The sequence below is a fragment of the Geotrypetes seraphini genome, chromosome 2 (genome assembly GCF_902459505.1).
Source record: "Geotrypetes seraphini chromosome 2, aGeoSer1.1, whole genome shotgun sequence".
Lineage (NCBI taxonomy): Eukaryota > Metazoa > Chordata > Amphibia > Gymnophiona > Dermophiidae > Geotrypetes > Geotrypetes seraphini.
In genome coordinates, this window is record NC_047085.1 from 67,980,202 (window position 1) to 67,994,771 (window position 14,570).

The 14,570-nt window shown below is 45.1% G+C and overlaps 1 protein-coding gene across 3 annotated transcripts in view; it reads left to right on the forward strand.

The window, feature by feature from the left end:
* RGS22 (regulator of G protein signaling 22) overlaps nucleotides 1–14,570 on the forward strand; it is a 475,118-nt gene that overhangs the window by 356,703 nt on the left and 103,845 nt on the right. For 2 of the 3 annotated variants that reach the window (XM_033934655.1, XM_033934657.1), the window contains one exon: nucleotides 5,641–5,802. The exons of the other annotated variant lie outside the window; for it this stretch is intronic. In XM_033934655.1, coding sequence (XP_033790546.1) covers nucleotides 5,641–5,802 — 162 coding nt within the window. The remainder of the gene's footprint in view (nucleotides 1–5,640; nucleotides 5,803–14,570) is intronic. 3 annotated transcript variants of the gene reach the window in all.

A 14,570-nucleotide genomic window follows, 5' to 3' on the forward strand; every position in this document is an offset into this window, starting at 1 on the left:
TAAATTTATGTTGATTGACTAGTCTAAAATAAAGAATGGGTTCATCAAGAACACCACTTAGTGGGCAGTTTTATAACTAGATGCCTCCATTTAGGCATCCTGAAACCATGTGGTGATATGGAGGCTATTCTATAATACAACCTAGGCATCCAGGTCCATTTTAGAATACAAATATAACCCGATATCGGTGTACCCAACATATAGACATCTATGCTTAAGCCAGGTGTGTGCCTAACTATGGCAGGGAAGTGCATAACCTACGCTATTCTATGCATTAGTCGTATAAGGGGATACACACATATGTCATACCTAAGGTGACCATATGTCCCGTTTTTAGATCCCCTGTCCTGTTGTCCCCACACACAGCTTAGGGATGCCGAAATGTCCCGTTTTCAGAGACAGCATCCCAAAGCTGTGCGCGGGGACAATGGGACAGGCGATCACTTCCTGTCCCTCCCTGCTGCGCAAAAAAAAAAAGCCTCCCTCCAGCACCCGATTCAAAATCCCCCCCGGTCCGCTGCCGCTGCTGCTCTCCTTACCTCCCTGTTGCTGCTGCTGCTAATCGCCGCCCAGAAGCCTTCTTCATAACGTCAATTCTGACGTCGGAGAAGACATTCCAGACCAGCCAGACAGCGATTGGCTGGCCCAGAATGTCCTTTCCGATGTCAGAATTGATTTCAGGAAAAAGGCTTCTGGGCGGCGATTAGCAGCAGCAGCAGCAGCAGGGAGGTAAGGAGAGAGAATGGTAATCAGCAGCAGCAGTGGCGAACCGGGGGGAAAGGAAGGAGGGAGGCTTGCTTTTTTTTTTTTTTTGCACGGCAGGGAGGGAAGGAGGTAGGCAGGCAAGCAGGCTGGCTTTGGCGTGGCAGGAAGGGAGTGAAGGAGGTAGGCAGGCTGGCTGGCTTCGGGGGTGGGGGTGGGACAAAGTATGGAAGGCAATGAGGAGGACATAGGAAGGAGGCACTGGGGGCACTAAGGACATAGGAAGGGGCACTAAGGACATAGAAATGAGGCACGGCGGCACTAAGGACATGGGAAGAGGCACTAAGGACATAGAATGGGACACTAAGGACATAGGAAGGAGGCACTGGGGGCACTAAGGACATAGGAAGGGGCACTAAGGATATAGGAAGAAGGCACTGGGGGCACTAAGGACATATGATGGGACACTAAGGACATAGGAAGGAGGCACTGGGGGCACTAAGGAAATAGGAAGTAGGCACTGGGGGCACTAAGGACATAGGAAGGAAGGAGGGAAGGAATAAAGAGGGTCAATTGTTGGGCCTGAGTGTAGAAAGAAAGAAAGGATGCACAGTCAGAAGGAAACGCAACCAGACTCATGAAATCACCAGACAGCAAAGGTAGGAAAAATGATTTTATTTATTTTCAATTTAGTGATAAAAATGTGTCAGTTTTGAGAATTTATATCTACTGTCTATATTTTGCAATATATTTGTCTATTTTTCAATAGTTACTGAGGTGACATTGCATATTTTAAAGTCATCTGCCTTGAAATCTTTGAAACCCCAGTAAACTAAACTAACCCGAGTGGTGTATACGATCAGAATCACAAACTATATATTTATATTCCACTCTAAGACTAAGCACTGCTTTAAGTTAAGTAATATACCAGTCACTTTTTTCAGTTGAATGGAGTAGTGCATGAGAATTTGATTAAAAAGTTAAAAAAGATAAATAATTGAAAGTATGAGAACCTACAATAATTGAATTGAAGCAAACTTCAAAATAGTTAAAAATAAGTTAAAATCATTTATGGTAAAGCAAAACATGAGTAAATGGGTTTTTGGCTAATGACTGGAGCAAGGAGCATTAAAACTACGCTAATTAATTCAGTCTGTGATATCATGACTGTGTGTAGGCTCCATTTCTGAGGCCTTTTCCCGTAAAAAAGTGATTATATTACTTTGCACATAATTACCGTATTTTCTCGCATATAACGCGTGCGTTATACGTGGTTTTTACATACCGCGCATACCCTTGCGCGTTATACGCATGAGCGCGTTGTACAAAATTTTTTTTACATAGTTCCCCCCCGATGTCCGATTCACCCCCCCCCAGGACCGCTCGCACCCCCATCCCGAAGGACCGCTCGCACGCACCCGCATTTCCACCCTGAAAGACCGCTCGCACGCACTCTCACCCGCACCCGCACCCCCACCCTGAAGGACCGCTCGCACCCCCACAGCCTCCCGAACCCCCCCCCATCATGTAGAAGCTCCTACCGGTGTCCTACTGCTTCCTCTTGGCGGTCCCGACACCCGACACGATCGGGGCAAGAGGGAGCTCAAGCCCTCTTGCCCCAGCCAACCGCGGCACCCCCGACACGATCGGGGCAAGAGGGAGCACAAGCCCTCTTGCCCCGCCGACTCCCCAACTCCCCGACAATATCGGGCCAGGAGGGAGCCCAAGTCCTCCTGGCCCTGGCGACCCCACCCCCCGCTAGTTGTTCGGGCCAGGAGGGAGCCCAAACCCTCCTGGCCACGGTGACCCCCTACCCCCACCCCGCACTACAATACGGGCAGGAGGGATCCCAGGCCCTCCTGCCCTCGATGCAAACCCCCCTCCCCCCAACGACCGCCCCCCCAAGAACCTCCGACCGCCCCCCCAGCCGACCCGCGACTCCCCCTGGCCGACCCCCACGACCCCCCCACCCCCCTTCCCTGTACCTTTGTGTAGTTGGCCGGACAGACGGGAGTCAAACTCGCCTGTCCGGCAGGCAGCCAATGACGGAATGAGGCCGGATTGGCCCATCCGTCCCAACCCGACCATGTGCCCAAGGCCCCACCCCCAGGAGGGACCTAAGGCTCCCAGGCCTATTCTGATTGGCCCAGGCGCCTTAGGCCCCACCAGTAGGCGGAGCTTTGGGACGTAATGTAGTGCGGGGTGGGGGTAGGGGGTCGCCGTGGCCAGGAGGGTTTGGGCTCCCTCCTGGCCCGAACAACTAGCAGGGGGGGGTCACCATGGCCAGGAGGACTTGGGCTCCCTCCTGGCCCGAACAACTAGCGGGGGGGGGGGGGTCGCCGGGGCCAGGAGGACTTGGGCTCCCTCCTGGCCCGATATTGTCGGGGAGTTGGGGAGTCGGCGGGGCAAGAGGGCTTGGGCTCCCTTTTGCCCCGATCATGTCGGGGAGTCGGGGGGGGGCAAGAGGGCTTGAGCTCCCTCTTGCCCCGATCATGTCGGGGGTGCCGCGGTTGGCTGGGGCAAGAGGGCTTGAGCTCCCTCTTGCCCCGATCGTGTCGGGGGTGCCGCGGTTGGCTGGGGCAAGAGGGCTTGAGCTCCCTCTTGCCCCGATCGTGTCGGGGAGTCGGGACCGCCAAGAGGAAGCAGCAGAACACCGGTAGGAGCTTCTACATGATGGGAAGGTCGGGAGGCTGTGGGGGTGCGAGCGGTCCTTCAGGGTGGGGGTGCGGATGGGAGTGCGTGCGAGCGGTCCTTCGGGGTGGGGGTGCGAGCGGTCCTGCAGGGGGGGGTGAATCGGATGTCGGGGGGGGCATCAAGCTTTCAGGGTGGGGACAGGACTTCAAGGGGGAGAGGATAGTCGGGGCGGGCGAAAGGAGAGTCGGGGTGGCCAGAGAAGAGTCGGGGCGGGCGAAAGGAGAGTCGGGCGGCGACGAGAGAGTCGGGCAGCATGCGCGGTATACGGGTGTGCGCGGTATATTAAAATTTCTGTACATAAATTTGTGTTTTTCGCGCGCTATACCCGTGTGCGCGTTTTACACGGGTGCGCGTTATCTATGTGAAAATACGGTAATATATGTTCAATACACTTCTCTAGATGAGTGGGATATAAATATATAGTTTGTGATTCTGATCTTCGAAACCCCCCAAATATAAATGATAATTAACATTTTCTCTGCGTATAGTATGCTTTGTAGTTTTTTTAAATTTTATGGTTACCATTATGAATTAATAAGATATGTGTATATGAAAAATGAATGAAAGAAATTGGGGGTAGGATTGGGGTGAGGTTAGGGCGGGATTTTAGGGCGGGACCAACAATTAATAGATGTCCCCTTTTGATGAAAAAAATAAATGGTCATGTTATGTATACTATCGCTTTACCATTTATGAGTATCTCAGTTTCACTTTCAGACAAGGATTAGGGGATGATGCACAAGGTCAAAGGCTGAATGTAGGTCTAAACCAGTGTCTCTCAAACTGCTTGCCACAGCACAATGGTGTGCCCCGAATAGATTCCAGGTGTGCCATGAGAGAATTCAGAATATTACTTTATTTTTAAAAGTTCCCTTCATAAATATACACTAGAATAGATGATATGCACATTGCATACACAAGAGTCTGTCAATGTTATGAGCATCTACGTGCATAAGGATACAATCGCCGAGACAAACATCTTTTTTTGATGTGATTAGTTGTTGAAAATTAACAGCAAGTAATTTTAGTTTTATTTTTTATGCAGTAGTTATCCTAACTTGAGCCACAAAGCAATCGAGGCTTTGTTACCGTTTGGATCTTCTTATCTTTGTGAACTTGGATTTTCAGCTCTGACAGAAATAATAGTAATGAAAAAAAGACTGTAGATGGTGGGTGTTGAAATGCATGTTTACTTGTCAACTTTCAAGCTGCATTTTGAGTTAATTTGCACTCAAAAATGGGCATATCCGTTGCATTGATTAGCAATTCTATTCTATCTATTTTAGTTTCACCATTGTTACAATTACCCATACATAGCTTAAAGAACTTTAAATAAATAACTCTCACATTTGGGGCTCCTTTTACTAAGGTGCACTAGTAGTTTTAGCGCACGCAGGAAATTACCGCGCGCTACGCTTCTAGAACTAACGCCATCTCAATGCTGGCGTTAAGGTCCAGCACGCGCGACAATGTAGCGCACGCTATTCCGCCTGTTAGAGCCCTAACGCGGCTTAGTAAAAGGAGCCCTTAATTTTCTGTTGGTTTTGCAATTTCATAATTTCAGTTATTGTGTACTGCAATAAACATTTGCTCCGTTTAGTGTGCGAGAGCTAAAAAAAATTTGAGAAACACTGGTCTAAACTAACTAGCAGCACTGATTTTTCTGCATCTGAGGACATTCTGATTTCATTCAGCATTCCTGTTAGAAAAGACAGCACACTAAGGGTCTGTTTCAAGTGTCAATTAAGAGTGTGATCAAGGAAATGGAAAATTAATAATACTGTTTTTCAGACAGTTTTGATAATAAACTGAGATGTGAAATAGATTGAAAGTTGGCTAGAGCTGAGGAATCTAGGATATTTTTTAAAAAAGTATTTGTATGTTTTCTATTTTTAGATGGAAGAGTCACTGATTTTTATTTTGCCTTAGGTTTTCAAAAATGCTGTGGCAGGCACTAACAATAGCATAATTGTGTTTGTTGGGAATAAAATTTATTTATTTAATTATTTTAATTGTAATATTTCTAGACCGCCTAAAACTAAATTCAGCAAATTGAGAGGGTTGGGGCCTCAGCTAACATGATATGCTTGAGTTCTGGATTTCCTTCAACAGGTCTGTTGCAGTACACATGGCCTCCTGCCAAAACTGATGTCCCATGGTCATCCATTGATTTCAGAAACATTATCTGTAAGAATGAAGATGATCCTACTGTACTTGCTTTTTGGATTGTTTGTTTTTTGCTAGGAAATGGAAAGTAAATGGCTAACTCCATCTAGAGAGATGCTTGCGTTCCGTAAAGCCCTTGGAAATCCAGTAACAGCAAAGCTATTTCAACGCTTCATCTGTATGACTGAGGAATATTTGGAGAGTGGATTGCTTTTTTGGCTAGAGGTCCAAAAATACAAGGTAAATGGATAAACTTGTTGAGTGTTGGGAAAGCACAGAAATGCTTTTCAAGATATTCCTACAGTATCTGAGCTGAGCACACTATGGTGAATCCTGAATGTTTTGGTATTGGTGGGGGCTGCTTGTGTGTGAGGTGGAGGAAATGAAGTTGGTGAGAGAGAAACTTGTAATTTTCACATTAGCATTATATCTCTATAAGGAAAAGAAGTCATAGACATTTCCAATATTTCTTCAATCTCTGCCTTCCATTCCTGGTCCTCCCTTTCTCTCCCTATACCCAATGCTCTATCTTTTTCTCTCTCTCGTTCGGGCACTGGCACTGGCACATCCTTTGCATTGGTGCTGGTGCCGGTGCTGGTGCCCAATCGGATAAGAGTTGTCTTTGCGGTGCTGGGGTGGATGTAGGATCGCGGGGGAGGGGGGGGGTGACGCGAGCGGGGAGGGAGGATGCCGGTTCGCAGGGGGAATGCCAGATTCGAATGAAAAAAAAAAATGCTCTCTTGGGTAAGCGAGCGAGGTGGAGGATGCCGGTTCGGAGTAGGCGGGAGGAGGTTTTAGCATGCGCGGTATACGCGTGTGCGCGCTATATTAAAATTTTTTAACATAAATTTGTGTTCCCCGCGCGCTATACCCGTGTGCGTGTTTTACACGGGTGCGCGGTATATGGGTGAAAATACGGTGTATATATATAAATATATATGTTGATTAGAACATCACAGTACCCTCCTGCCTACAAATGATTGACTGCTAGTGTATATCAGCCACAAAAAAATAGGTTCAAACAAATCGATGAAAGAGCTATAGCACTTATCTTTATGGTAATCAGCTGATATACTTCCAGGCTGGCGGGCGTGTCAAAGTCCGTCTCTTGAATCAACACTGCTGGGATACTCCAATTTTTGAATCAAGTGTCTACAAAAAATAACCAAAAATGTGATGCAGTGAAAAATCCAAATCAAAATAAAAAACTCAGCCATAAAAGTTCTATAATTAATCAATCCACGATATTCACTTCCTCAACACCGATTGTGTTTCACAGCTGACAATTCATCAGGAGGAAGACTTGATATCTAAAAATAAAGATAATTATTTGAAATAATCCCATTCATATATTCAACCTCACCAACATCTCGTGTTAAACCTCTGGAGGAAATGTTGAATACCAATGTTAGCGGTTCTTGTTGGGCTTGTGAGGTCTGAATCTGCCTGCTGTTACACCTGGATCTGCTGTACTCCCCCTGGTTGTTGGTAACCGCAAAAAAGAATCTGAAATGGCTGTCATTCCTGAGCTAACATTTGAACTATCAGATCACACTAAAGATGATTTTGAACCGTCTATGGATGAATCACTAGACGTATTGATAAAAGCAATGCGTTTCTTGTTTGAACGATTTCATCTAGACTTCCTGCCATTGTCCATCCAAGGGTAAATATAACCCTTAATATAATCCAACTCATCCCTGCGAAATTTGGCAATTTTCTGCCTTTGAATATCAACCTTATGGATTTCCATTTGTTTTAAATGATCTTGTTGATGAATCTCAAACTCTACTGATTTTTATATCATCTTGATGTAAAGAACATAAGAACATAAGCATCGCCTCTGCTGGGTCAGACCATGGGTCCATCATGCCCAGCAGTCCGCTCCCGTGGCGGCCCCCCCAGGTCCATGACCTGTAAGTGATCTTTTACTTAAAACATGTTATTCCCTGATCATTTAATATCCTGTATAGTAATCCTCTAACTATACCCTTCAATCCCCTTTTCCTTCAGGAAATCATCTAATCCCATTTTGAAACCCAAAATCGTACTCTGCCCTACCACCTCCTCTGGAAGCGCATTCCAGGTGTCCACCACCCTCTGAGTGAAGAAGAATTTCTTAGCATTTGTTCTGAATCTGTATTCAATTTTTCTGATAGCTCCATCTCAAGATCTTTAATGATGGAATCCAATGATCTATCATTAGCAGCATCAAATCCAATCCACACTGTAAGTACTGCATTACATTTATCTACATAGTGAGAGATATCAAGGAAACGAGGTTCTTTATACGAGGGTCATTTCATAAATAATGCACACTATTTTTTTTTTTTAATTTACATGTTTTATTTTTTTTCAAGTATTTCTTTACAATCCTTCAATATGATCTCCCTGCTTTGCAATGACCGAGTCCCAACATCCGAGAAGCTTCATTATTCCATCCAAGACACCGTTTTTGTTCAGTTGCCGAATGGCTCGGGTACTGGCAGAAAAAAGCTCTTCCAGAGATGCAAAATAATATCCACGCATAGGTTGTTTCAACTTTGGAAAAAGGTCGAAGTCTGGTGGACTCATGTCTGGACTATAGGGAGCATGAGGTAACACCTCCCAGCCGTATTTGCGTAATTTTTCAATGATGACATTCCCTATGTGTGGGCGAGAAGAATGAGTGGCCCAGCCAAGAGCAACTGAGGTCGGGTTTTGTGCATTTTTCTTTGCATTTTTTTGCAAAAAAATCACAATAATATACCGCTGTGACACTGCTTCTACATGGAACTTTGTCTCTCCACTCGTCATTGAAACACTACACAAATACAGCTCGGAGGTCCAGACATCTGAGCCCTCATGGTATTCTCTGCATATGACAGTATTCTAGCAGTGTGGCCGCATCAATGGAAGTAAATCCCGGATGTCTCAATCCATCTTCCTTTTTCTGGAGCCATATGGTAACCCTATCCAGTCCCATAATTTGGGGCTGGATAATTGTTTGTATTTGAAGTGCTTAAAGTGTTTTTTGATATTTTGAAATTAAAAAGTCTGTCTTTTTCTGACTTAACATTACCATTCCAAAATCCAAAAAGTTCCAAAACCAAAATATGCCAAGTCCCAAGATTTCTGGATAAATGATCTTGTACCTGTATTTAGAAGGAGGGTATTTAAATTCAGGATACCATGCAAGAAGATTGCAGGGAAGACTCACTGGATCATAGGCAAGATAGAAATCCCGATGGATTGAAAGGGACGGAAGTGAGGGAGACAGAAGAGGGAAGGAAATGCAAGAAAGTAACAGGCCACAAACGTAAGTGTATGTACACAAATGCAAGGAGCCTAAGGAATAAAATGGGGGAATTGGAAGCTATGGCACAAAAATATAACCTAGACATCATCAGCATCACGGAAACATGGTGGAACGATGACAACGTCTGGGACACTGTGCTACCGGGATACAAGCTATACCGCAGAGACAGAGTAGGACAAAAAGGGGGGGTATTGCCCTATACATAAGAGGAAATTGAGTCTATCAGAGAGAACACACCGGAAATGAACAATAAGGTAGAGTCTGGGAGTTCTGTGCTCTTGAGAATGAGAGACAAAAGACAGGTTTTCCTTGGTATCTATGATTAGGTGAGATGCTATGTTAGGGCAGAAAGGGAAATAAGCCAGAATCCAGAGCAAGAAAAAGAGGGGAAATTTGTGTGTATGTGTAAAGCTGAAGATAGAAAGAAGGAGGCTGGAAAAAGCAGGTAAGAGGGTTCAGAGCATCCAGAGAGGGGGGGGGGGGCTTTTATAGGTTGGAATCTTATTCTAGAAATAGAATCTATTGTATATTCCAGTATCTTTCTGTTCATAATTTGGAAACTGTTTGAAATAATGGTAAGCTTTCAAGAAAGCCTGGAAAAGGCATGTGGGATCTCTTAGAGAGAGGATGAGATAATGGTTACTGCAGATGGGCCATTTGGCCTTTATCTGCCATCATGTTTCTATGTTTAAAGCTAATTGATAATTAAGGTGTGTGATGGTGGATGAAATTAGTATGTCTGGATTCTTTGTCCCATTCAAGTAGCATATCTTCTTGATAAACAATCCAGTCTGGCTGAATGCTTAATGTATGTGGATTCTGTGCAGGAGTTTTAGGGTCCATCTGCATCAACTTTCCAGAGTCAGATTAATAAAATGTCCCATAGGCCTTTGCTGACTTTGGTTAGACCATCAGAAAATGCAGACAGCTAGCATAGTAATGTTGACATCTACCTCTCTTGATATCGGACCAACACCAAAGATGCTTGTGTTCAATGTCATCCTCTTTGGCACCAAAGGACAGCAACGCTGAGCATCAGGAGAATCCTAAGAAGCACAGTTCTCTTTCACATAGTGCTTGGAGCACCGGAGCATTGGCGTCACCAGTACTCAAGTCCATTTGGACGTGAAAGAAAAGAGTCTAATTGGGACCACTAATGAGATTCAGATGAGGACCCACATTAATCCTAGGTGGAGGAGTTGTATGGCATTCCTTCTGATCCATTACCACTTCAAGAGAGAACTTAATCTGTGTTTCTCTCTTTCATTGCTTTTGATAAGGAGATGGCTTTGCCCATTCTGTTTTAAGTTGGAGATAGAGGAGGAGCCTAGGGCAGAGATGTTTTCTGTCCTGGAGTATGAGTCTCCTCCCAAGACAGGGCTATGGTATCATTGCACCCTATCCATAAGGACGCACTGATGAAGAACTGGGAAACATCCCTCTGAATGCAGATCACACCTAAGAAGGTGGATATGCAGTACTGTATCCAGGAGGCTTCCAGATTTAGGAGGACCCAGCTGCCTCACCAAACTACTTTTTAGTAGTTGAATCCTCTCTCAAATGAGCTAAGAGATTCAGAACTCATGCCTTAACTCTCCCAGGTAGAGAGGCAAGAACTTTAGATTCATTTGGGAGAAAAACTTTACAGGCCTCGATACTCATAGCCCACATCCAGCCCTATCAACTCTACATGAGCATTTACTTGAAGCCATTGATCTCAGTATGCTCTCTCCTTCAGATTTTCTCCTTCCGGAGCAGGCTGCAGAGCTTCGCCAGCTGGCCAATAATTATTTGCATTGTGGAAAATATCTGGCCACAAGTGCTTATGACTTGATAATTGCATCCAGAGCCTCCGCTATTGGTGTGGTATGAATAGACTCTCATAGTTGTATGTCTTTGACCTGGAACCAGCAGTTCAGAAGAGGCTGGAGGATGTTCCCTGCTATGGAGACAGTCTTATGGGGAACAAAGTGGAGGAAGTCACTAATCTCATAAAGAAGCACACAGATACCATCCAGTTCCCATCTTGACAGCCTATAGCTGCAGCCTCTACTTGGAGGTTTTCCAGTAGTACTAGGAGGTGATCCTACTATTCTCAAAAGTATGTGTATCCACCTTTTGCCCGTTCTGCCCAGAAGTTCCAGTCTCAGAATGAGGACTCAATTTTGCATCCCAACATCCAGTCTCTGGCTCTCGTGACCTGGACATTGAGAGTATAGAATTCAAATCCTACCTGAGGGCGTCTTCCGAATCTTGTTGCTTCCAAAAAAGACACCGATAAGAGGTATTACTATTTTAAGTGGAGGAGGTTTATTGTCTTGCTTGAGGGTAAGAAACTAGACCTCTTTACTTGCACTGTAAGGATTCATCTTAATGCAATTAGTACTTACCATCTTCATGTAAGCCCATCTCTGTACAACCTCTAATTCACTTTAAGAGATTGGAATTTGATATACCACTTGGACAAGGTGTATTAAACAATTTACAGTCAGGTACTCAAGCATTTTTCCTACAAATCCCAACTTCAGCCCTCTCAGAATCTACAGTTCATCGGAGCTCTTCTAGACACTATCCAACTCAGAGAATTCCTTCCTCAACAACGTCTGGATGCTCTTCTTCAACTCTGTCATGCAGAGTCTTCCTGCTCTTCAATCTCAGTGAGACACATGATGGTCCTCCTAGGTCACATGGCCTCCACAGTGCATGTGACTCCTTTTGCCAGACTTCACCCGAGAATTCCTCAGTGGACCTGGCATCTCAGTGGACACAGGCTTGCGAACCACTCTCTCGACACATTACGGTCACCTCTTCGTTGAGACAGTCTCTCCGCTTGTGGATGCTCTCTTCCAATCTCTCCAGAGGCTTGCTGTTTCAATCTGCCCTTTATCAGAAGGTCCTCATGACAGATTCCTCGACCTATGCTTCGGGGGCTCATCTTGATGGTCTCCGTACACAAGGCCATTGGACCAACACGGATCGTCAGTGTCACATTAATCTGTTGGAACTCAGAGCTATCTTCAATGCTCTCAAAGCTTTTCAACATCTTCTTCACGACCAGGTACTCATATGGACGGACAACCAAGTCACCATGTACTATGTCAACAAACAGGGAGGGACAGGATCTCTCTCCCTTTGTCAAGAAGCTCTGAAGGTTTGGGACTGGGCAATCCTCCAAGGGGCAAAAAACTGTTTGGCGGACAAATTGAGTCATCTTCTGCAACTTCACAAATGGACACTCAATTCCTCACCATCACATTTTTTCACAGTGGGGAACTCCTCAGATAGATCTCTTTGCATCTCCCCACAACCACAAACTGCCTCAGTTCTGCTCCAGGATATATTCTCCTCATCGCCTCGAGGCAGATGCTTTTCTACTGGAATGGACGAATCTCTTCCTCTACGCATTCCCTCCATTCCCTCTCATTCTCAAGACTCTTGTCAAGTTGAAGAACAATCATGACACCATGATTCTGATAGCTCCTCGGTGGCCGAGACAACCTTGGTACTCCCTTCTACTTCAACTCAGCAGCAAGGAGCTGTACATTTTACCAGTTTTTCCGTCTCTGCTTACACAGAGTTATGGATCTCTACTTCATCCCAACCTACAGTCTCTGCACCTGACATCTTGGTACCTCTCAACATAACTCCTCTTCAATTTTCTCAACCTGTAAGAGATATTTTAGAGGCTTCCAGAAAGCCTACCACTAGACAATGCTACCACCAAAAATGGAGTAGATTTTCTACGTGGTGCATCTCTCATGATAAGGAGCCTCAGCATTCCTCCTTATCTTCTATTCTGGATTATCTTTTGCACTTATCCACCTCTGGCCTCAAGTATACATCTATCTGAGTCCATTTCAGTGCAATTGCTGCTTTTCATCAGCCTATTGAAGGGAAACCCCTCTCTGCTCATCCGGTGGTTTCCAAATTTATGAAAGGACTTTTCAATGTCATACCTCCTCTCAAACCACCTCCAGTGGTTTGGGATCTCAGTGTTGTTCTTGCTCAGTTAATGAAGCCTCCATTTGAACCAATGTCTACGGCTCATCTGAAATATCTCACTTGGAAAGTAGTGTTTCTCATTGCCCTCACATCTGCTCGAAGAGTTAGTGAGCTGCAATCTTTAGTTGCTGATGCACCTTTCACTATGTTCCATCTTGACAAGGTGGTCCTTCATACTCATCCTAAATTCTTACCTAAAGTGGTTTCAGAATTTCATCTCAACCAATCCATTGTTCTTCCAGTGTTTTTTCCAAAGCTTCAGTCTCACCCTGGAGAATCAGCTCTTCATACTCTGGACTGTAAGCGTGCTTTGGCCTTCTACTTGGAACGCACCAAATCACACAGAACTGCTCATCAACTTTTTGTCTCCTTTGATCCAAACAAGTTGGGAAATCCAATCTCTAAGCGTACCATCTCCAATTGGATGGCTGCTTGTATCTCTGCCCAGGCTGGACTGCATCTACAGAGCCGAATCACAGCCCATAAAATCAGAGCCATGGCGGCTTCAGTAGCTTTCCTCAGATCCACTCCTATTGAGGAAATTTGTAAAGCTGCCACCTGGTCCTTGGTTCATATTTTCACCTCATTATTGTCTGGATGTTTTCTCCAGACAGGATGGCCATTTTGGCCAGAGAGTATTACAAAATTTATTCTCCTAAGTTGCCAACGCTTCCACCAACCCATTCTGGTTAGCTTGGAGGTCACCCATATGTGAGAATAAGCTGCCTGCTTGTTCTGGGATAAATCACAGTTTCGTACTGTAACAGTTGTTATCCAGGGACAGCAGGCAGTTATTCTCACAGCCCACCCACTTCCCCTGGTTGGCTTCCCTGCTAGCTATCCGAACTAAGGAGACTTGCCCTGTGCTGGGCGGGAAGGCACTTGCATATGCGTGGTGCGGCTGACTCGAAACTTCTGAAATTTTCTACAAGCAAGTATGCTTGCGAGCAGTGGCGTACCTAGCATATGTGACACCCAGGGCCCATCATTTTTTGGCACCCCCCCATCTGTACGAAAAACATGATTTTTAGTAACAAGCCACACATCACACATGAGTACCTAGGAAAAGGCAGCATCTTACATATGCAGTGAGCAGTACATCAATACACCCATTGTAAAACTAAACAAGCCAGACTAGTACAGATCAATCCTACACCGTCAATCCTAACAGAAAACCATGTCTTTCGAACACACAGAACACAGAAAATACCTTCGCCTAGTATGGAATATGTCATCACAAACTAACCCCTCCCTCTTTTACAAAACTGTAGTGTGGATTTTAGCCACGGTGGTAACAGCTCTGGTAGAATTCTGAGCATCAGAGCTGCTACCAACACGGCTGGCACTAAAAAACGCTCCACAGTTTTGTAAAAGGGGGGATAAAATAGAAATACATAGACAAAGGTTAAATTGAACCAGCAAGAAGCTGGACTCTGCATACAATGCAATACCACAGAAATAGTGACACGTCTCCTAAAGCAACAAATAAACAGAAAATTTTTGTTCTACCTTTGTCTTCTCTGGTTTCTGCTTTCCTCATCTTCTTGTTACTCCCTTCCATCCACTGTCTGCCATCTTTCTACCCCTATATGGCATCTTCTCTCCTTTTATGCCCCTTCCAGAAACTGTATGCCTCCCCCTTCCATCTTTCCTTTCACCTCCATTGGTCTGGCATCTCTCTCCTCTCCTTCCCTCTCCCACACCTCTC